Source organism: Bos indicus x Bos taurus, chromosome X (assembly GCF_003369695.1).
Source record: "Bos indicus x Bos taurus breed Angus x Brahman F1 hybrid chromosome X, Bos_hybrid_MaternalHap_v2.0, whole genome shotgun sequence".
NCBI classification, from domain to species: domain Eukaryota; kingdom Metazoa; phylum Chordata; class Mammalia; order Artiodactyla; family Bovidae; genus Bos; species Bos indicus x Bos taurus.
Window position 1 is genome coordinate 32,304,020 of NC_040105.1, and position 23,428 is coordinate 32,327,447.

General features: G+C 36.5%; 1 protein-coding gene across 9 annotated transcripts in view; it reads right to left on the reverse strand.

Moving 5' to 3' along the window:
• The window catches only part of DMD (dystrophin), a 2,656,945-nt gene that overhangs the window by 1,852,974 nt on the left and 780,543 nt on the right, over positions 1 to 23,428 (reverse strand). For all 9 annotated transcript variants that reach the window (XM_027533579.1, XM_027533577.1, XM_027533571.1 and 6 more), the window contains exons 3-4: positions 3,209 to 3,301; positions 1,704 to 1,781 (exon numbers count right to left, since the gene is read on the reverse strand). In XM_027533579.1, coding sequence (XP_027389380.1) covers positions 1,704 to 1,781; positions 3,209 to 3,301 — 171 coding nt within the window. The remainder of the gene's footprint in view (positions 1 to 1,703; positions 1,782 to 3,208; positions 3,302 to 23,428) is intronic.

The window sequence follows — 23,428 nt, forward strand, 5'->3', positions numbered from 1 at the left end:
GTTCTATAGGATGAAATGATGCCATTTGCAGCAACACGGGGGGGACCTAGAGATTATCATACTAAGCAAAGTCAGAAAAAGAGAGACAAACACCATAGAGACAGAAACATCATTTACATGTGGAATCTAAAATATGACTCGTGAACATATCTATGAAACAAAACAGACTCACAGACATAGAGAGCAGACTTGTGGTTGCCAACAGGAAGAGGGGTGGGGGAGGGAAGGATTGGGAGTTTGAGATTAGCAGAGGCAAACTATTGTATACAGAATTGATAAATAACAAGATCCCACTTGCTGGGATAGCACAGGAAATTATATTCAAAATCCTGTGATAAATCATAATGGATAAGAAAATGGAAAAAAAAATATATATATTTATAACTGAATCATATTGCTATACAACTGAAATTAACACAACATTGGAAATCAGCTATGGCTCAGATGGTAAAGAATCTGCCTGCCAATGCAGGGAACACAGGTTCGATCCCTGGGTGGGGAAGATCCCCTGGAGAAGGAAATGGAGGAATCCACTCCAGCATTCTTGCCTGGGAAATCCCATGGACAGAGGAGCCTGATGGGCTACAGTCCGTGGGGTTGCAAAAGAGTTGGACATGACTTAGCAACTCAAAACAATAGGACTCATACAAAGGAAAACATTCCATAGATGATCTTATTTTCCTGAAGAAAATTTGAAAATAGTTAATCACTGCAGGAAAATAATAAAAAGTATACAGTGTTTCTCTAAAATAACTTTCATAGGTTAAATATAACCTTTCATAAAAATGGACCAATTACTACACCGCCTTCACTTTCATTTCGAGAGAGACGTCCTCTCCCTGCCAGATGAGCTAAGCAATATTTGGGGGAGTATACATTACTAATCTTTCAGTATGGTTATTTTAAGAGTATGTGATCAATTATTTGGATTTATCCTTGAAAGATAGACATAATATAATTAGGAAGCTACCAAAAATGCCTGGTAAATATATTGGTCAATTAGAAAGATTGTGGGAATTTAATAAGAAAGGAGGGCTGCCTCCAATGTCATGAGAGAGGGGAGGAATCTCAAAGTCATTCTGAGGAGGCAAGGAGTCCTTTCATGTACACACTTATTTAGATATGATTGTTGACTTTTTCTAATACCACACATCTATTTTCTCCTAGTTAAATCAAATCAGATACAGGAATAGAAAATAAATTTGCAACTCTTACGACAAGGTGAAATACTGATTTTTTCTGTGTAACTTTCATACTTGGATGTGCCATCTAAGAAACACTGGGTTAATTCAAACAAACTTCATCATCATCATGTGTGAACACACTTTATTCACAAAAAATAAGAATTGCTGAGTAAAAGCCATTTTCTGCACAGAAACACTGCTGTAAGGAGATAAGTTCACAACAGGACTTTATCTGTCCACAAAATATAACCTCATCATGAAAAATCTAAAAACAAGACAAAGTGGCCAACCAGGCTACTGGTTCATAACTTTCCCTGCTCCCTATGGCTGCATGCACTTACTTTCTGTATCACATCAGCCACAAGCAGATGCACATGAACTTGAACACGTGCTCTTATTAACTGCTTTGAATTTCGAGAGAACCCGAAATGCTTTCTCTGTATTTGGGACCAAAGCCGTCACTCAAACATTAAGCAAGCTGTCTCATGGTATTCAGACTCTGTCCAGGGCTCCACTTACATTATTTTTCTGCAAGACCTGCAGTGCCTTGTTGACATTGTTCAGGGCATGAACTCTTGTGGATCCTTTTTCTTTTGGCTGAAAACAAAATGAAAATATGTTGACTGCTCAGGAGGAGAGAAAGACAATCTACCAGAAATGAAACAATTTCTACATTTCACTTTTCAGTTGGAATCATTTAAATGATCACAGGCTGCGAGGCATTAATATAATGAATTTAAGTGCTTTGGGTTAATTGCCCTTGTCATAGGAGTTTCTTAGCATGAATCAACCACTCCTCAAGAAAACTGATAACATTTTTTTTTCTTTCACAAAAGCAATTTTGGTAATCTCTCCTTCATTATACAGTTCAGTTGAATGACCACCATGAGAAACATCAGCATGCATAAAGACATTTGCTAGGGATATAAATGAGTTAATTCCCACAATTTTTAGGAAAGTTTAAAAGAGATTTGAGCCTAGCAAAATTCTATAATGCCAAATAGGCTTAAAGGAAACTATTTCTGTCAATATTACCTTAATTGTCTTAGTCACTGAAGCTCAAAACCTCAATCATCTTCAGTTCTTTAAACCTTACCCTCAATCCCCAAAGTCTTACCTTGCCCTATAAATTTTAAACTAACATTTGTATAGTGTATTACAATTATGTAATATGCAGTATATATAATATATGTGTAATATATTGTATTACAATATATGAATTAACTCATTTAGTTGTGGAGGTTTAGAAAGTCTGACACTGTGATGCCTGCAATATTTACTCCTAAAATGAGATCTACCCTCCTAAAACAATTTTAACTGCAAAATACAATAGCATTAACTATAGGCACAATATTGTACAGTGGATCTCTGGAATTTATTCATCTTGAATGATTGAAACTCTACATCTATTGAACAGCAACTCCCCATTTTCCATATTTCATGTTAAGTGTTCTTATATCCTAAGAGTTCTTATCAGAAGGAAAGGGAAAAATAGAATTTTCCTACTTCTTTAAGTTTGTCTATATGACATGATGGACATTCATTAAACTCATGATAATCATTTCATGCTGTAAGTATGTAAGTCAAATTATTATGCTATACACTTGAAACATGTACAATGCTATATGTCAATTATATGTTAATAAAACTGGAAGATGAAAAGAAAAAAAGACTAAAAACAGTTAAAGTTAAAAGGTCATTAGGTATAAAAACCTTATTAAAATACATTCAATAACAGATACCAAACAATAGTAGAGAAGATTATCAATAACAGATACCAAATAATAGTAGAGAATAATATCTATTACTGCAAATTTCACCTTCTTGTTCTGCATATGATAGAACATGCCAAAGTAAAAATATTGAAGGTTGTTTTATTCAGAAATAGGTCCTATATAGCTACATCAGTAATTAGTAAATTAACGAAGTTTACTAGATCTCATAAAACTATGATGAGTTTGTTTCTGGTCTGAAATTTTGCTGAGGTTAATGCGAAGCTCTTATAAATATTTTAAGTCACATACCAGTTTTTGCCCTGTCAGGCCTTCAAGAAGGTCTAGGAGGCGTCTCCCATCCTGTAGGTCACTGAAGAGGTTTTCTATGTGCTGCTTCCCGAACTGAAATAAGAAATATACCCAATTAAATAAAGCATGCTTCCAGGTATCCATTTCTACGATTATGCCTTTTAAAATTTAAAGCTATGTTGAAGAATATTTAATGAGTCTAATGCTTAATCTGCCAACGGTGATGGATGGAAAGAGAACTTCAAGTAGAAAACAAAAACCAATAAATCATTATTCAGCCAAACCTATTATATATTTTTCTCAATAACAAGAGTTGGAGATTTATAGTCTAATGGATCTAATTAACTCATCTTTTCAAATGCTGATTCTATGAAGGAAAGAAAAAAATGTTTAAATTATCAGGCAGTTGGGCAATGTTTGGGGAGAAGTAAATACACCAAGGCAGTGGCACCTCACTCCAGTCCTCTTGCCTGGAAAATCCCATGGACGGAGGAGCCTGGTGGGCTGCAGTCCATGGGGTCGTGAAGAGTTGGACACGACTGAGCGACTTCACTTTCACTTTTCACTTTCATGCACTGGAGAAGGAAATGGCAACCCACTCCAGTGTTCTTGCCTGGAGAATCCCAGGGATGGGGGAGCCTGGTGGGCTGCTGTCCATTGGGTCGCACAGAGTCAGACATGACTGAAGTGACTTAGCAGCAGCAGCAGCAGCAAACACACCAAGAAAGACTACAAATAATTTGCCTTGGGTGGGTACATAAAATGTAACCATTTAGCATGCTTGGAAACATAATATGTAATCATTGAGGGTTCACCATCCTTCACCCATAATTCTCTGCATATACATTTTGCATGCTGCCTTAGAATGATCTAGTCACATGTTGGATGGCTCAAATTTTAAAACAATATGATTTAAATTAAGTGAGATAAGTCGGTAAAAGCTTTTCATATATTTTCTTACTTTTATACTTGGGAATTATATTGCAGGAAAAAAATAGCCACTAATAACTTCTAACATTTTTGGAGTAACTATTCATAAGAACTAACTATTCATAAGAAACATCCCACTAAATAAATTGATTTATAATTTGTGTAACATTTCTATGAGGTTAGCATCGGTATACTCATGCTATTCATGACACAGAGGTTGAGCATATGGCCCTTTGTTACAAAACAAAAAGATGATAAAACCAAGTTTTTGGCCCAGATCTGTCTAATTCCTGGGGCTCTTGTTCATTCTATTTTATTGGGCTGCTTACTTGGCCTTTTCCTCCTTCCATCTGATTATCTTTCAAAGATTTTATTTCTTCTGTCATGACCCCAAATATTTCTTTCTGGTTTAAAGCCTCCAATACCTTCATATGAAATCATTCACAACTCTTTAATTACCCAAGATATCAAGAAAGCCCTAATTTATCAATGACAGATGTTTATTGAGCACCAATAAACTTGGACTAGGTGCTAGAACATACACTAGTAAATCAGTTGGATATGACCCCCGTCTTCATGGAACTTTGAGTTGAGCAAGGAAAACAAATATTTCTAAAAGGTAATGCTATGGGGGAGCAGTAAAAGAAACTCAAGAGCAATAACCATGGGAATTCCCATAGTCTGAGGATCAGGAAATACTTTCCTCACGATGTCACACGATGGGTCTAACATTAGCCTTTGGGTAATTGTCCTTTCCTTATCCACTCCCTCAATCACACACAAACTTCAGATTTCACACAGCTCAAGAAGAACCCTGGTTTCCAGTCAAAAGACATCTCTGAAGCTTCTAAGATTGAAGACAGAGGATTCAGGATCTCCCTACAGCCAGGCAGCCATGTCTAAGACAAGTCCTGTCAGTGTCCAGATGTGTCACTTAATGAGAACACTGACCACTTCAAAAAGTCTACCAGTCCCTCCATACTCAGCTTTGGGAATCGAGCCACGTATGTGCTTTGACAAAGATAAATACAAGTCATTCTTTTGAAATTCTATTCAAATAGTTCTGATTTAAAATTCCAGGGCAGGGACTTCCCTGATGGTCCAGTGGTCAAGAATCTGCCTTCGAATGCAGGGGAGATGGTGAACCCTTGGTTGGTGAATGTCTTGGTTGGGGAACTAAGATCTCATGCCATGGGACAACTAAGCCCATGTGAAGCAAATACTGAGGCCACAAGCCACAGAAACACAGCCTGGATGTTTCAATGGAGATCCTATGCACTGGAACTAGGACCTGACACAACCGAAATGTATATACAAATATATATTTTTAATGTAAATAAATATTTATATATAAATAAAATTCTAGTGGCAAAGAGACCACAAAACACTATGTTACTAGAACATTTAGAAAGTACTTTTACTATACATAATGTACAGGTAAATATTGAAACAACAATGCCATTTTCATGAAAAATGAAGAGAAGCCCTCTACTAATAAGCAAAGAAAATGAAAAAATGAACCTGTCAAGAAATCTCATATATAATCCAGAGTAACTTGGCAGTGGTGGTGGGGAATATTAAGATTTTATTTTCATATTGGTTAAAGGTCTACAATACCTTGAAAATGCTCATTTTTTTTCCTAAGAGCAAATTTTCCTTTTGAGAAGTGTGTGACTTCTAAACTTATTGACAAAAACAATATTTCATAGTGAAATGTGTGAGGTTTTGAAGAAAATTAAATTTAGTTAGTTGACAGAAATACTTATTCTTAATAAAATGTATATATCTAGATAGACAGATAGACTGATAGATAATAAAGTATGTCAAACCAGGAAGGAAGCGGGTGGCAAAATGTTCATTCAAAAAGAATGGCAGGGACTTGGAAAGGCCTAAGTCTTGGGGCAAAGAATAAAACATTAACCCCAAAGTTGTCAGAATCACCTAGCATCCAAGATACAAGGAGTAGAAAGATTATGCTTTTGGACAAGGAGCTGAGATGAAGATCAACAAGGCAAACAGCATCTTGCTTTGATACAAGCTTATACATAAGGACCAGGTATTTTATAATTTTCCCTTTTAAACTGGAATCAAACAAAACAGAAAGGGAGGGAAGGACTGGAGGCTAATCAGAGGCCTCCAGGCACATCTCATTGGGGCACCTAGAAAGCAGTGAGGTGATACAGAAAAAGATAGTTCCTGATATATATAACATTCAAACTCATGCAATCAGTGATATATTAAAGTATGGCAATAGAAATCCAATGTATATTTGTTACAGCCACCATGATCTCTAATAGAGTGCTTCTCAGAATGTTCCACTAAAGCATCCTTCCAGCAGATAAGACTGAATGTATTTATCTAGGAGCCTAGCAGTGAAAAGTATATAGTGACGGCAGGTTCAAAATTTCTTATGAAAGCATATGTTTTATGTTAAGGATTCATGGAGATTTTATCTTCCTCACTTAATGCATGTTGAACTTAAAAGTAATTTCAAGCACTTTGATTGAAATTTCCCCTCCTATGGTCTAATTAAAGTGATGCTCAAAGAAATGTACAATATTTAGCCTGTAACTACATGGATGTTCAGGTGCTCAGTCTTATTCCTCCTGGACTATGCCTACCCTGAGGAAACCAAGTCTTTTCTCTTGAATGGTTTTCTCTTCTTTCCTAGATCCTATACCTCATTCCTCATTCCATACATAGGTATGATGTAGCAAAAGTTGCACACATTTCTGAGACAGAAATAGCTAATTTTTTTTGAACCGAGGTCTTCTATTTACCAGCTTCACTGTCTGAGGCAAGTGACTTAGTCTTTCTGAGGGACAATCTATTCAATAATAAAATGGGGATTGAAATAATACCACACCAGAGTCTTAAGCTTCTAAGGCTTAAGTGAAACAGTGTAGGTGTGCTATACAGACTTGGCAAACATTAGGCACACAGTAAATACAGGATGATGTTTTCGTTTTGTTTTGTTTTAGTCTATTATTCCTTGGCTTCTCCTTCTTTGGCCAAATATGAGAAATAAATTCAGTTATGGTTAACTACTGAATCTACCAGAAAATACAGAGCTCACATACAATGCGTTCCGTTTCCTCTTAGATGCCCCTCCATATTCAATTACTAATACTAGTAAATGTGGATGGCACGGGGGGAATACTCAGAGCCTTCAAGTTCTTTATCTTACTTTACCGTTTTATTTTTCCCTTTGGTTACTTTTAATTGTCTTTTGTTTTCTTCCCTTTTCATCTTCTGTGAGAGACATCTGCCATGTCTTTTTGTTGCAAGTGACACATCATGCAAACAGTAGTTTTCTTTAAAACCCCCCTGTGTTTAATGGCTTTCTTTTCAAGTGTCTGAAAATAATCTTATAAAACACATAAAACATTAAGTGCCTTCAGCCATATGACCCTGTGGCTCTCTATCTTCAATTGCTTTCATGATTAATATTTTCTTTAAAAAGGAAATTTTGGTATTACTCAGAAATTTCCTACCTTCACTTATTTTCGTCTTCCTTGCTAACCCAAATATCAAGATGAAAGGACCATAAAATGAGATAGCAGTCCTCCTAGATCATGGTCAGGATGACAGAACTTCTGTATTTATATATATATTTTATATATTTATACATAAACAATGTAAAGACAATGTTTAAAAAAAAACTCAGGTTTATTGGTAAGTGGCATAAACACAGTAAAAAAAAAATCAAAGTAAAAAAATGAGAAAGGGATAGAAATAAATTAAAAATCATCTCAATGGCTTCTGACTCTTCAGAGCTGTGTCAGTCTTCTAACCAGTAAATACAGATAATTCAACAGCATGCTCCAATAAAAGGTAAAGAGGCAAAGAATAATTGAACATAGCCTTCTGGTTACAGAAAGATCAGCCTCTGGACATCTATGTTGCTAAGAAAATCAAGATACTTCTCTGTGATTCTGAATCTTTAGCTATGAGAAACATCAAGAGCAAGAGAACACCAAAAAGGAGGGCAAAATTGATTCCAAACTTATTGGTAAAACCTGTTGATCAGTTCTTGATAAAAAATAATTCAATCCATTGTAAGCATAAGTTGTAAAAAGTATTTTATAAGATATTTTTATTGAAGTATAATATACATATAGGCTACCCAGGTGGCACAGTGGTAAAGAATCTGCCTGCCAAGCAGGAGACACGGATTCAACCCCTGGGTGGGGAAGATCCCCTGGAGTAGGAAATGGGAACCCACTCTAGTACCTTGCTGGGAAATACCACGGACAGAGGAGTCTGGCAGGCTACAGTCTATGGGGTCACAAAAACTTGGACATGACTGAGTGACTGAGCACAATGTGAGCACAATACAAACACAGGAAAGCACACATATCTTAAGTGTTAGCTCAGTGAATCTACACAAACTAAACACATTTATATTATCATAACCTCCATGGAGAAAAAGAATATGACCAGCACCCTCAGAGCTTTCTCACACCCACTTCTGTGTACTAGCCCTTCCAAGGGTGATAACTGTACTAACTTTTAATACCACAGATTAGTTTAGCCTTGAAAGGAGTCTCCTATAAACAGAAGAATAATGCTGGTTTAGTTGTCTCCTTTTGGAAAACCAATAATTGAAAGACAGAGAGAATTTGGAAAAAAAGAAGTTGTAATGATGAAGTATGTTTTACAAAGCATAGTGCTGTAATACAATGAGTAAAAATATTCTCTCTACATCCAGAATGCCATAGTTCAAATCTCAGCTCTACCATATTTCATGTGTGTGATATGAGCATGTAACAATGTCTTTGTGTCTTACCCTTTATCATCTGTAAAACAAGGATGTCCTACTACCTAATTTGTGATGATGCTGTAAAGATTTAAATGCATTAGGGGTAGAGTTTTGTTCTAAGATGTACTTAGATAGTTTCATGAATGGATAGCATCATGAATTTATGCCAAATTGTTTAACCCTAATAATCCATATTTTCTAAATTCTGCTTAGAACTTTCAGCTCTAAGTAACAGAAGTGGTCAATTTCAAAATATTAGTATGGGGATTAAATGAGTTAATAAGTATAACTGTGGTGCTGGAGAAGACTCTGAAGACTCCCTTGAACAGCAAGGAGATCAAACCAGTCAATCCTAAAGGAAATCAACCCTGAATATTCATTGAAAAGACTGATACTGAAGCTGAAGCTTCAATACTTTGGCCACTTGATGCAAAAAGACAACTCATTGGAAAAGACCCTGATGCTGGCAGACACTGAAGGCTGGAGGAAAAGGGGATGACAGAGGATGAGATGGTTGGATAGCACCACAGACTCAGTGGACATGAGTTTGAGCAAACTCCAGGAGCTAGTGAAGGAAAGCCTGGCATGCTGCAGCCCATGGGGTTGCAAAGAGTTGGATGCAACTGAACAAGTATAAGGTATCCAACACATTTCCTGACATAGGAAATGTTCCATAAAACCTAATCACATTTCATATTTCCCCTCTTTGGTTAAATGGAATCACCTGGAAATAAAGTAGGACTCTCCTTTGAGGGTATCAGGATCCTAGCAGGACTTGGATAACTTGAAGAGAGTTAATAAGGGACAATTTACAAAGATGAGGTCAGGGTAGAAAGAAATCACCAAAACAGGTACTAAAGAAGTGTAATTATCACTCCTGGACACAGGAATGAAGAGAAAGAGACTGGTTACTGGGTCCTGAACAGAGAGAGTAGAGAGGGTCACCCGACAGGAGTTCTGATATTTGGGTGATGAATGCAGCTATCCTGTGATAAATAAATGCCCTGATATCTCTTTCCTCCCTTCCTCTGATCTCCTGTAAATGCTCCCAAGAGCCAAATCCAATTGGAAGCCAGAGGACAAGAAGTCTGCAGATATCATCCACAGAAATCAGCCCCCCAGGGAAGAAAAAGGCAGAGAGAGGACCTAGAAGAATAAACCAAAGACACATTCAACATTCCCCAGACAGGAGGAAAAGATTCCCTTGATCCATAGGATCACTGTCAAGGATGCCCATGTCAGAAAATAAGTGAAGGCCCCAGTGGTCCTCCTCAAATCGTCTATATTATTTCTATCTCTGGCAATGTTGTTTTAAAGACTCAAATGTATGACTGGAACACTCTCCTCTAATAGGGATATCAAAGTACTGGATTGTTTAGTGGGCTTTAATGGATGAAACTTAACATATATTATTCATTATTCCTCAGCATCAGATCCTTTTAAACTTCTATGTACCGAAATAGCACTAAAATCTGAGCTACAAAGATAATGTTTTAAAAAATTAAGTTATTCCTTGGAGTTAATCAAGTGCTCAAGAGCTAAGTTAGATAATAGTTTTACACTCTCTCCAGGTATAAAATGTTATTTGTCAGTAACTCGTTATAAAACATAATCACTAGGACTCAATGTGTATGTTATACTATCAAGTACACAAGAAGAGATTCAACCAGATTGCACATTAGAACTTAAAACAGCAGCCACAACAATAGTTAATGGAAATCAAGTCATTATCTGTAAATGTTCTATTATAAAAATAAAGTGTGCTTAACCAAGAGTCAGCAATCATTTGTTGTCTGATCAGGTCTATCTTTAATTTGTTTTGTAATAAAATTGAATCCTTAACCGAGGCCTGTGTTTTCTCATCTGTAAATGAGATAGATCAGTACTAACTCAATCACCAGCTATGCTGGAAAAAAAAAATAGTAAAATTATGCTATGCTATGCTAAGTCACTTCAGTCGTGTCCGACTCTGTGTGACCCCACAGACGGCAGCCCACCAGGCTCCCCCATCCCTGAGATTCTCCAGGCAAGAACACTGGAGTGGGTTGCCATTATAGGTAATCTTTATTTGTAGATATAATGTTAATATACTTCACAAATAGTTAAAATAATAGAAACCTTATAAACTATGATTGTAGTTAATTATGTTATATCATCTTTAAATATCACCTATAAATTTAGAATTCTGAAAGTGAAATTCAGTTTTTCTACTGAATCACAAAGATATAAGATGTAAGCTTGAGATAGCCAGTGAGGGAAATGGAGATTGGTTCTATTCTATGCCAGTAGAGGCTTTTGTAGCAGAAAAAAAAAAAATAGTACAGTATAAAGTTTGCAAGAAGAAGCCCTTCATTTCAAAGCATCTAAATAATACTCTGATTCTTCAAAAAGGAAAAAAAAGTACTGTGACACAGTGGGTACACTCACTAGAGAAACGTGAACTATTGGCTCTTAGCTTCAGGCAAAAGGCAGAGGGAGAAAGAACCATTCGAACTTGTTCAGATCCAGTAGAATGAGACTTTATGGTCAAAGGACATCTGAAGATGCCTTTAATAAATAAATGTAAACTTTATTTTTGAAATTAATATTCTTATAATTTCTCAAATACACTGCAGTACAATTGGGTGTGGACAATTATGTGACAAGACACAGCCTCTTCCTAATCATTTCCTGCCCCTACCTACTAGAAAGGCAGCCTTAGACTATTTATTCTCTCTTCTTCTATGCTTATGAAGTGAGTCTGCCAATAATCAGTATCAAATCAAGGGCACAGGAAACACACAGAATGGAAAAATGTCACATAGGATGGAATATTTGAATAAGAGCTTCTGTCCTCATTATACCTCTATTTCCTTCTGATAGGTTGACCCATATGAAACTTTAAATTCTGTACTCAAATAGGATCAAAATTTGGCAATTTCATATGATTCAATCTCATATATTTTGTATTGACATATGTAATAAACATTCAGTGCTTAGTTTATGTCAGCCACAATTGTCTGCCCTGTACATGGATTATTTTAATTAATTATTTTAACAATCAGTTCAAAGTATCCCCATTTTACAGATGACAAAACTGAGATATAGAGAACAAAGTGAATAAGTGGTAGATACGAATCCAAACCTAAATCAGGTGGTATAGTTCCAGATTTATTAACCATTCTTTGACCATAATGTAATTAAGGGTCAGTGCTATATAAGTTTTACTTGTGTACTTTAATGATGTCTTTCAATAAAGTAAGGATAATTTAACTAATTTATTCTTTTTATTTCCCCCTAGGTTTCTGAACATCAGATATAGGTATAGGACCTACAAGAAAAAGATGCTTCTAATTTTAGGTTGAATTAGTAATTAAAAGGTAATAATGATGATAATTCTACATATGTACACTAGAAAAATTCCACAATGTCTTACATTTCTATTGTTATATCACTCTCTTAGCAGGGATGCCTTGATAAATCCAGCAAATATTGTTCTAGAGATGAAAACAAATTTTTAATATGCAGAATTCACTCAAAGGTACGTGGAGAATCACTTTTTAAATGTCATTAAATTAAAATACAAAAACAATTCCCCCACACTGAAAACTTCAGTTCAGTTCAGTCACTCAGTCGTGTCTGACTCTGCGACCCCATGGACTGCAGCACACCAAGCTTCCCTATCCATCACCAACTCCTGGAGCTTGCTCAAACTCATGTCCATAGAGTTGGTGATGCCATCCCACCATCTCGTCCTCTGTCGTCCCCATCTCCTCCCACCTTCAATCTTTCCCAGCATCAGGGTCTTTTCCAATGAGTCAGTTTTTCACATCAATCAGCTGGCCAAAGTATTACAGTTTCAGCTTCAGCATCAGTCCTTTCAATGAATATTCAGGACTGATTTCCTTTAGGATGGACTGGTTTGATCTCCTTGTAGCCCAAGGGACTCTCAAGAGTCTTCTCCAACACCACAGTTGAGCATCAATTCTTGAGCGCTCAGTTTTCTTTATAGTCCAACTTTCACATCCATACATGACTACTGAAAAACCATAGCTTTGATTAGGCAGACTTTTTTGGCAAAGTAATGTCTCTGCTTTTTAATATGCTGTCTAGGTCGGGCATAGCTTTTCTTTCAAGGAGCAAGCGTCTTTTACTTTCATGGCTGCAGTCACCACTGCAGTGATTTTGGTGCCACTAAAAACCTAGAAGGCTATAAATCGACATAGAATGAATATAATTCTTAAAAGTGAAGAGGATTGAATAATAGTAAGTAGAAGGAACAGCATTACTCATGCTTTTAGTGCAGTGATTTCCTGAGAGATCCACCTAAACATGCCAATTACTTATTGAAAGTCTTCCATGTGAGATTCACACAGTTACATGTTAAAGAATATAACATCTGGGGTCAAAGAGGACTTTATTTAATTATAATTCTAACTTTACCCAATGGTGTGAATTTGGATAAATGATTTAGAAATTTGTTTATTTTCCTCTTGTGTCAAAGGAGGGAGAGTAGTTAAGTTAAACAACTAAATGTAACAGCTATTAGTCACCTACTTTTTATTGTGCCCAGTGCTGGGAATAATTGGGAAGATAGATGATAAAAAGATATTGCCATTGTTTTTGCTGCTTTAGTCACAGTATATGAAGGATGTATGCATTTAAACAAGTGTACATATAGCACCTATAAATAGTAGTGTTTTAAGAACAGTGCCAGCACAAACAAGAGAGATGTCACCTTCACTTGAGAGGCATAAGAGAAGCAGGAATCCTAGAAGTGAATTTACAACATTGAATACAAAATTAACAAGATGTGAAAAGAGGAAAAGAATATCAAGCAGAGCGACATTTCAGATGCTAAGGATCAGATAAACTACATTAAGCTATGATAAATCGGGTCATAGAACACAGGGTATATGTAGGGATGGTAGAGATGAGACTTGAGATATATGAGTCATCTCAGCAAAGGGGACTGACTTGGTCTGCCAACCTAAAGGAGATTGGGTAAATATCTAATGGTCATTTGTTTTCATTCTTTTGAACAAGGTATGCAATTTTGAAGTGATTAACATTTTTTTCACATTAATATATAGACTGATATTTTAAGATAGTTAATATTATTTAAGAAAGGCCAACATAGCCATTGTTCAGAGGTGAATTTTGGAGTCCTAATAATCCAGGAGAACTATTCTTGTGTGGAAATATTACTTGAAAAGGGAGTCATGTTGTTCAGGAGCAACTGCTTTAAATTATAAATATGAGCTCCTTAAAATTCTAAGCAGTTATCTACCTTTCCATTGGAACTTGTTCTTTGTTTTTTGTTTTTTGTTTTTTTGCAAAAGTGGAGTTCACTATCCATGGTAGATTAACCACAGAACTGGGCCAACTATTTCATCCTTTCCTGAAACCATGTCCTTTGCAATGGGACTTTGCTCTTCTTCTCATGAGGAAGCGGTTTCTATTTTTCTATCTCTGGAATCCGGGCTGACCATTGCCTTTCTTTGTCCAACAGAATACAATGCAAGTGATGTTGTTCTACTTGCAAATGTCAGCCTCACAAAGGGTTGAACACTTTTGCTCTCTTGTTCCACGGTTCCCCCTTCATCATAAGAACACACCTTAGCCAGATAACTAGAAGATGATACATGTGAAGCAGAACCAAATTTTCCCAGTAGTCCCAGATATGGTACCTCAGACACCAGACTGGCTGACAACCAGACATGTGGGAGAGCTTAGGCAAGATTAGCAAGGACACCTGTCAAACCACAGCTAGCTAGAGACACATGAATAATCCCAGCAGAGAACTGAAGAACTTCCTGGTTGAAGATCTGAAAGACTAATAAATACCTGTTGTTCTAACCTACTGAGTTTCAAGGTAGAGTGTTACACAGCAAAAGCTAACTGATAAATGTTAGTAATATACACAACTGATAAATATTAGCAAGATGGTAGGAAGAGTGAAATCATGTTTAAAATCAAACCCCATACCTGTTGGAAACTCTCAGAGGGCTCAAACAAACCTTGTGTGCACCAGGACCCAGAGACCCCACAGAGACATTCCCCAAGGAAAAGACATGCAAAAAGGCAAAATGGTTGTCAGAGGAGGTGTTACAAATAGCTATGAATAGAAGAAGTGAAAAGCAAAGGAGAAAAGGAAAGATATACCAATTTGAAATCAGAGTTCCAAAGAATAGCAAGGAAAGATAAGAAAGCCTTCCTCAGCGATCAATGCAAAGAAATAGAGGAAAACAATAGAATGAGAAAGTCTAGAGATCTCTTCAAGAAAATTAGAGATACCAAGGGAACATTTCATGCAAAGATGGGCTCAATAAAGGACAGAAATGGTATGGCCCTAAGAGAAGCAGAAGATATTAAGAAGAGGTGGCAAGAATACACAGAAGATCTATACAAAAAAGGTCTTCATGACCCAGATAATCACGATGGTGTGGTCACTCACCTAGAGCCATTCTGGTATGCGAAGTCAAATGGATCTTAGGAATAATCACTAAGAACAAAGCTAGTGGAGGTGATGGAATTCCATATGAGCTATTTCAAATCCTAAAAGATGACACTGTGAAAGTGCTGCACTCAATATGCCAGCAAATTTGGAAAACTCAGCAGTGGCCACGGGACTGGAAAAGGTCAGTTTTCATTCCAATCCCAAAGAAAGGCAATGCCAAAGAATGCTCAAACTACTGCACAATTGCACTCATCTCACATGCTAGTAAAGTAATGCTAAAATTCTCAAAGCCAGGCTTCAACAGAATGTGAACCGTGAACTTCCAGATGTTCAAGCTGGATTTAGAAAAGGCAGAGGAACCAGAGATCAAATTGCCAACATCCACTGGATCATCGAAAAAGCAAGAGAGTTCCAGAAAAATATCTACTTCTGCTTTATTGACTATGCCAAAGCCTTTGATTGTATGGACCACAGTAAAATCTGGAAAATGCTTAAAGAGATGGGAATACCAGACCACCTGACCTGCCTCTTGAGAAACCTGTATGCAGGTCAGGAAGCAACAGTTAGAACTGGACATGGAACAACAGACTGGTTCCAAATAGGGAAAGGAGTATGTCAAGGATGTATACTGTCACCCTGCTTATTTAACTTATATGCAGAGTATGTCATGAGAAACACTGGGCTGGATGAAGCATAAACTGGAATCAAGACTGCCAGGAGAAATATCAATAACCTCAGATATGCAGATGACACCACCCTTATGGAAGAAAGTGAAGAAAAATTAAAGAGTCTCTTGTGGAAAGTGAAAGAGGAGTGAAAAAGTTGGCTTAAAGCTCAACATTTAGAAAATGAAGATCATGGCATCTGGTCCCATCACTTCATGGCAATAGATGGGGAAACAATGGAAACAGCGACAGACTTTATTTTCTTCAGCTCCAAAATCACTGCAGATGGTGACTGCAGCCATGAAATTAAAGATACTTGCTCCTTGGAAGAAAATTTATGACCAACCTAGGTCGCATATTAAAAAGTAGAGACATTACTTTGCCAACAGAGGTCCATCTTAGTCAAAGCTATGGTTTTTCCTGTGGTCATGTATGGATGTGAGAGTTGGACTGTGAAGAAAGCTGAGCACTGAAGAATTGATGTTTTTGAACTGTGGTGTTGGAGAAGACTCTAGAGAGTCCCTTGGACTGCAAGGAGATCTGACCAGTTCATCCTCAAGGAAATCAGTCCTGAATATTCATTGGAAGGACTGATATTGAAGCTGAAACTCCAATACTTTGGCCAGCTGATGTGAAGAACTGACTCATTGGAAAAGACCCTGATGCTGGGAAAGATTGAAGGCAGGAGGAGAAGGGGGCAACAGAGTATTAGATGGCTGGATGGCATCACCGACTCAATGGACATGAGTTTGAGTAAACTCGGCAAGTTGGCAACAGACAGGGAGGCCTGTGGTGCTGCAGTCCATGGGTCCCAAAGAGTTCGACATGACTGAGCAACTGAACTGAACTGAACTGAAATGTTCATATATGAATGTTTCTACACAAGAGGAAGAAATATGAAAAATTAAACTGTATTATAAAAATTGCTAAATTATTTATGAAAAATTTTAAAAAGCCCGTGGAATTTTTGCACAAAAGAACTCCAAGCTAGGAAACATTTCACTGGTGAAGTTGAAAATGAGCAAAAAGTCACTATCTGTGGAGATTTGACTTAATGAATTATCTGGAAAAGAGCACAATCAATATGCTCTATAGAGCTCCTTCAATTCCATCTTGCAAAAAAAAAAAAGTTCAGCAAAGCCCTATTTAAAAAGAAATTCTCAGCTTCATGGAGCAAGTAAAAAATGTGTAAATCTTAAAAGATATTTAATGCTATCTTTAATAAAATATGTGTGTGTGTGTTTTTAAGTTCTGGGTTCATTATATGCTGTAAAAAAAAAAAAGGAAAAGATTCTATTTCTTGCTCAACATGCTCATTTGAAGTTCACTTGAATCTCATGAGAAGTTAAAAAAAGGAAAGGAACACTTTTTCATTCTTTTATTTTCTAGTTTTTTTACTCTGTTGTCACTTTAGATAAAAATTTCTGTTTGTCTTATTTTCTTCATTGTAAGTTCTAATTTATAGTGGTTTTTCATTCAGATGTTTTCAAAATAAAAATAGTGAATCTAAACAATTCTCTCTGAATTAAACTGTCACCTTTGCTTAGTGTTTCTAGAATAATGCATTTTTAAATAAATTAAGCTGAATAACAGCCAAAGGGAAGTAGGTAGGTTTGACACATTTTCCTCCCAAAGCTCATGAGCAAAATTTTAAGTTGTCTTGTAAATTAATTGGAAAATCTTAATAGGCAACTGTTTGTTTCAAAAATAGAAAAATAGTTTAATAGCTCTTTAAATAGAAGTTTTTACCAGGACTTTTCTACTATTGCATGACTTGACTGTAAAAGGTGCCTAATTTAATAATTCATTTGTATCAATACCAGACATTTGCTCATTATAAAATACTGCTTTTCAAAATGTTCTATTTTATGAACACAGCAACTGTCCAAAAACATTACTGAGCAAAAAGGAAAAAAATCTTGCCTTAAAAATATATTAATTGATTTTTTAATTTTGACTCACCTGGTTAAATGACCTTTCTTAGTTTCTTAAATTTAAATACTACTGGGAATGCATTAGCAATCTGTTACTGATCTTGGACTGTAAGATTTGAAATGGAGGTTTAAATACAAACTTCAAATCTAAAGTAGAAAGAATAATTTTAATTGTTAGGTTTTTAAAATGGGTTCTTCTTTTAAAACGAATGAATGTACTTCATGAAAAAAAAGATACACATAATATTAAAAAGAAATAAAAGGCATAATCTCATCACAAAACTAGTGTCAACATGTTTATATATTTTGCACAGTCTTTTATCTATTCATATATAAGTACTTTTTTCAAATTTGAATTATCTTATATTTCTAGTTTTTCCTTTCTTGTCTTCTGCTTCTTCATCTTCCTCCTTCATTCCCTGTTCTCCTCCTTTATCAACCAAAGTAACATTTTTGAGTGTTTCTTAATTAAACCAAGATGCTTTAAGAATTTCATGAACAGTGTCAAACTTATTCTGATTGATATTAGAAGGAATTAGTGAGAAAGGTCTTGCTTCTACCTTTTTAGACATGAGGATATTTTAAGATTCAGCAGTCTTAAGTAGATTCACCAAGGTGTTTAAACTCAGATTTAAATCTATTTCCTCTAACTATGAAAGCTATGATGGTTTTTCCAGTAGTCATGTATGGATGTGAGAGTTGGACTATAAAGAAAGCTGAGCACCGAAGAATTGATAACTTTTGAACTGAGGTGTTGGAGAAGATTCTTGAGAGTCTCTTGGACTACAAGGAGATCCTAAAGGATTTCAATCCTTTAGGAAATCAGTCCTGAATATTCATTGGAAGAACTGATGCTGAAGCTGAAGCTCCAATACTTTGGCCACCTGTTGCAAAGAACTGACTCATTAGAAAAGACCCTGATTCTGGGAAAGATTGAAGACAGGAAGAGAAGGGGACAACAGAGGATGAGATGGTTGGATGACATCACCTACTCGATGGACATAAGTTTGAGCAAGCTCCGAGAGTTGGTGATGGACAGGGAAGCCTGGTGTTGCAAAGATTCTGACACATCTGAGCAACTGAACTGACCTGATGAAGGCTATAGTTTCATACCTATTCACCCCACTTTCTTGTTTTCCATTTGTTGCTTTTATTGACCCTCCTATGATAAATGTTTCCATGTATAACTAAACAAAAATCTATAATAAATTCTTTTAAAAAAAAGAAGGCATCATGGTGAAGCCTCCATGTATATGCTATTAAAAACAGATTCTTTTATTGGCATCCTTGCAACCATGGCTCCATTAAAGACTCACAATCATGTTTATCTTATACTGTACTATCATTATCAAGACCAGAAGCTAAAAATGTGCCTCTGTCTAAGATGAAAAGATGACTCTTCAAATCTAGCCAATTTGGGAGTTTGCAAATCATAGTTGACACTCTTAGGTATTTATAATCATGTAGCACTGGGAATTACCCTGACTTCTTCATTTTATGGAATATACTGAGCATGGCATGATTGTTTTGAGAAAGATTTAGAGGTTAATGTAACAAAAGCTTATTCTTTGATATTTGTGTTCACCATCCTTTGATAATGCTGCCCATTTCTTATTTTATCTCTAATATAATTTTGTGGGCAATCCATGAGGAAATAGATCAACAGGAATTGATTCATTAAAGGATATGTGGAAAAAATGATACAAAATACTAAATATTATCTGTTTTGGTTCACGAAACAGGCATCATTTTTCATAATACTTCAATTACTACCAACAACCTTCAAATAAGCCAATCTTAACAGCTCCTTAGAGGCACTTAAAAATATACATGATCATTAAAATGGACTTTGCCTTCTTTAATATATTCTTTAGCGACTAAAATCAATTTGACCACAAATTAGTCTTTAAAACCCTACTGGGCTTAATACAGGGAGAATAGCCATGGCAAAGTGCTATAATCTTCTTCTATTTTTATGCATGATATATCATGAATTGAAGAATAATAACAATTCTAAGATTTTAAGGATAAACACTTGTTTAACTGATACACAATAGATAACACACTTCAATATTAGTCAAAATGAGAAACAAAACAAAATGATGCAGAAAAATAATATCCACACTTTTACAAAACCTAATGGTACTAATAAATGGCACAGCTTGTCAACAGCTAACATATATCCCTGGGATGAAACTCATAACAGTATCCAGAATCACACAGAACAAAATTTCCAACTGTAACCAGAATCTGATCAATAAATTATATCCAGCCCCATTGTTTTTTGTTTATTTGCTCTTTGGTCAATGTGTTAAAGATTCTTCATACCATCCTATCATATTTTTCAAAATGTCTTTTCCTTGGTTCCCTGCTGTAAGCTTCAATTTTAGCTCTGAATAGAACCACCCTCCTTCAATCTGCTTTTTTTTTTTTTTTTTTTTTCAAGACTTTTCCCCAAACATTTATTCTTTTCTATGTTGGTCAATTTTTTCCTCTCACCCTCAGCTTCTAACTCTTTCCTCAGTATCTTCTGAAACCTTAAAGGATTTTGAACAGTTGCCTATATGCCCTCAGCCTCACTTTCCCCACTGCAAGGTCATCTTAGAATTTAATCTTCAGTTTCATTTAACTGCTATCATAACAAGTTAAAGTCTTGTCTCCTTTTCCCCCTTGCAATGATTTAAATTTTGTGTGTCATCCAAATTCATATTTAGATTCAATATTAATGCTCAATGTGATGGTATAGGAGGAAGAGCCTTTGGGAGGTGCTTAAGTCATGAGGCTGGAACCCTCATAAATGAGATTAGTGCCCTTATGAAGGAGGTCCCACAGAGCTCTCTAACCCCTTCCACCAATTGAGGATGGAACAAGAAGACCTTCACCAGAATCTAATAATGTTGGCACCCTGATCTTGGACTTCCAGAAGTCTCCAGAATCATGAGGAAAAAAAATTGTGTTATGTATAAGTTACCTGGTCTCTAGTATTATTTATAGCATCCTGGAGAAACCAAGACATATCTCATATTTAAGATCATGTTGCAGATTAATATTCCGACATATTAGCTGGTGTTTTCACCCAACTCTTGGAATCTATATATGTGTACTTTCTCAGCTATAATCATTACCATGAAAATTCGAAAAAAAAAAAGACACCAAGGCTTAAATATTATGTTTCTATGTAACATCTGAAATCTATGGCAAAGATCAGAACTGTGCACTGCAAAATCCTTAGTATGTTGAGTACAGTGACCTACTATATATCCTATAAATAAAAGAGTTGGTAAAACTATATAGATGCAAGTCTGCCTCATCCCAAAGGAGACAGTTTAATAGCTGGAAAAATAATAGGATTGAAATGAATTATGTCGAATAAGACAGATAGCCTTTATTGTGGTCCATCATGCCATTTTTGCTCTGAGATCAAGTCCCAGAAACATAGATATGTTGGGAAGAATCCTAGATCTGAGAAGACCTGTGCCTGGCTTGTTAACATATACACTGGGAGATTGGGGACTCCTCCTTCTACACCTACCATTGGCCCCGTCAATAGCACCAGTGCAGTAGAAAAGGCAACTGCAATAGATGAGCTAGGTGTCAAAGCAGGTAAGACTGAAAGGATGCCCTGAGACACGTGAGGCAGCTCTAAATTAATATGAAAGGGACAAAGAAAAGGACACGATAGCTGAGGGTTTGACAGGACTTCAATCATCTCTGGTGATGATGTGGGCATAGAGGCCAACAACAGGCAAGAACAGACAGCATGAACTAACAGTATCAGCAGAAGAATCAAAGTAAGGATGAGTATGGACCTATGAGCCCTGATAACTGGATGTGACATAAGCCCCTTTAAACTTAGAGGTTGATATGCTATCATGACTACCATGCTGTTGACCATAATAATATTTAATGTCTTTACTTCATAACTTTAAAAATAATATTTAATGTCTTCATAGCTTTTTGACCTGTTAAGTTCCAATGCTTTGATCCTCACTTTGTCTCCATACATGTGGCCAATTCATGCCTCCTCCAAAGTTCTAAAGTGTTAGTCGCTCTATCATGTCTGACTCTTTTGTGACCCCATGGACTGTAGCCCACCAGACTCCTCTGTCCATGGGATTCTCCAGGCATTAGTCGCTCTGTCATGTCTGACTCTTTTGTGACCCCATGGACTGTAGCCCGCCAGACTCCTCTGTCCATGGGATTCTCCAGGCAAGAATACTGGAGTGGGTAGCCATTCACTTCTCCAGGGGATCTTTCTGACCCAGGGATTAAACCTGGGTCTCCCGCATTGCAGGCAGATTCTTTACTGTCTGAGCTACCAGGGAAGCCCCAGGTCTCCTCCCTAATCCACCTTAAATTATTCTACCTCATGGATCACCAACAGGGAATTACTCCCTCTAATCAGACTCTACTATTCTTGAAACTTCTGTTCCCATTTTCAAACTCAACAAATATTTATTGAGCATCTACAGTATGATATCACATGAGGTTTGGGTGAACAGTGATTTAGTTTCTATATTTCTGGAGTTTATTGTCTCTCCAGGGAGAGGAATAAGGAAGAGTACACAAGTAAGTAAGCAAATGTAAGACTGCAGATTGCTGCTATTGCTAAGTTGCTTCAGTCGTGTCCGACTCTGTGCGACCCCATAGACGGCAGCCCACCAGGCCCCGCCGTTCCTGGGATTCTCCAGGAAGAACACTGGAGTGGGTTGCCATTTCCTCCTCCAATGCATGAAAGTGAAAAGTGAAAGTGAAGTCGCTCAGTCGTGTCCGACTCTTAGCAACCCCATGGACTGCAGCCTACCAGGCTCCTCTGTCCATGGGATTTTCCAGGCAAGAGTACTGGAGTGGGGTGCCATTACAGATTAGAAGCCTTCAAATGCCAAGACAAAACTAGAGTTATCAGAAAGAGAATTACAGGAACAAGCTACACAGATAAGAAGTTCTTTCTGAGAAGGTGACATTCAAGGTAAGATCTAAAAAAGGAGATAGGGCCAGAATCTTGAAGAAGGGAGGTGGAAAGAGAATTACAGATAGGGGAACAATGTGCACAAAGGGAAACAAAGAGAGCGATGCTAAATGAAGTTAGTAGCCAAAGAGGGAGAAGGGGTCAGCCGTGGTATGGATGTTATTCTAAACACAAGGGATATCGCTTATAGGTGGAATCGAAAAAATACAACAAACTGGTGAATAGAATAAAAATAAAACAGACTCACAGATATAGAGAGCAAACTAGTGGTTATCAGTGGGGATAGAGAAGGGGAAAGGGAAGAGGATTAAGAGGTACTAACTACTATGTATAAAATAAGCTATAAGGATATACTGTACAACACAGGGAATATAGTTAATATTTTATAGTAACTATAAATGAAGTATCACCTTGAAAAATTGCAAATCACTATATTTGCATATATAACTTATATATTATTGTATATCCACTATACTTCAATTTTAAAAATAAATAAAGGCAATGGAAAGGCTTTGATGGGT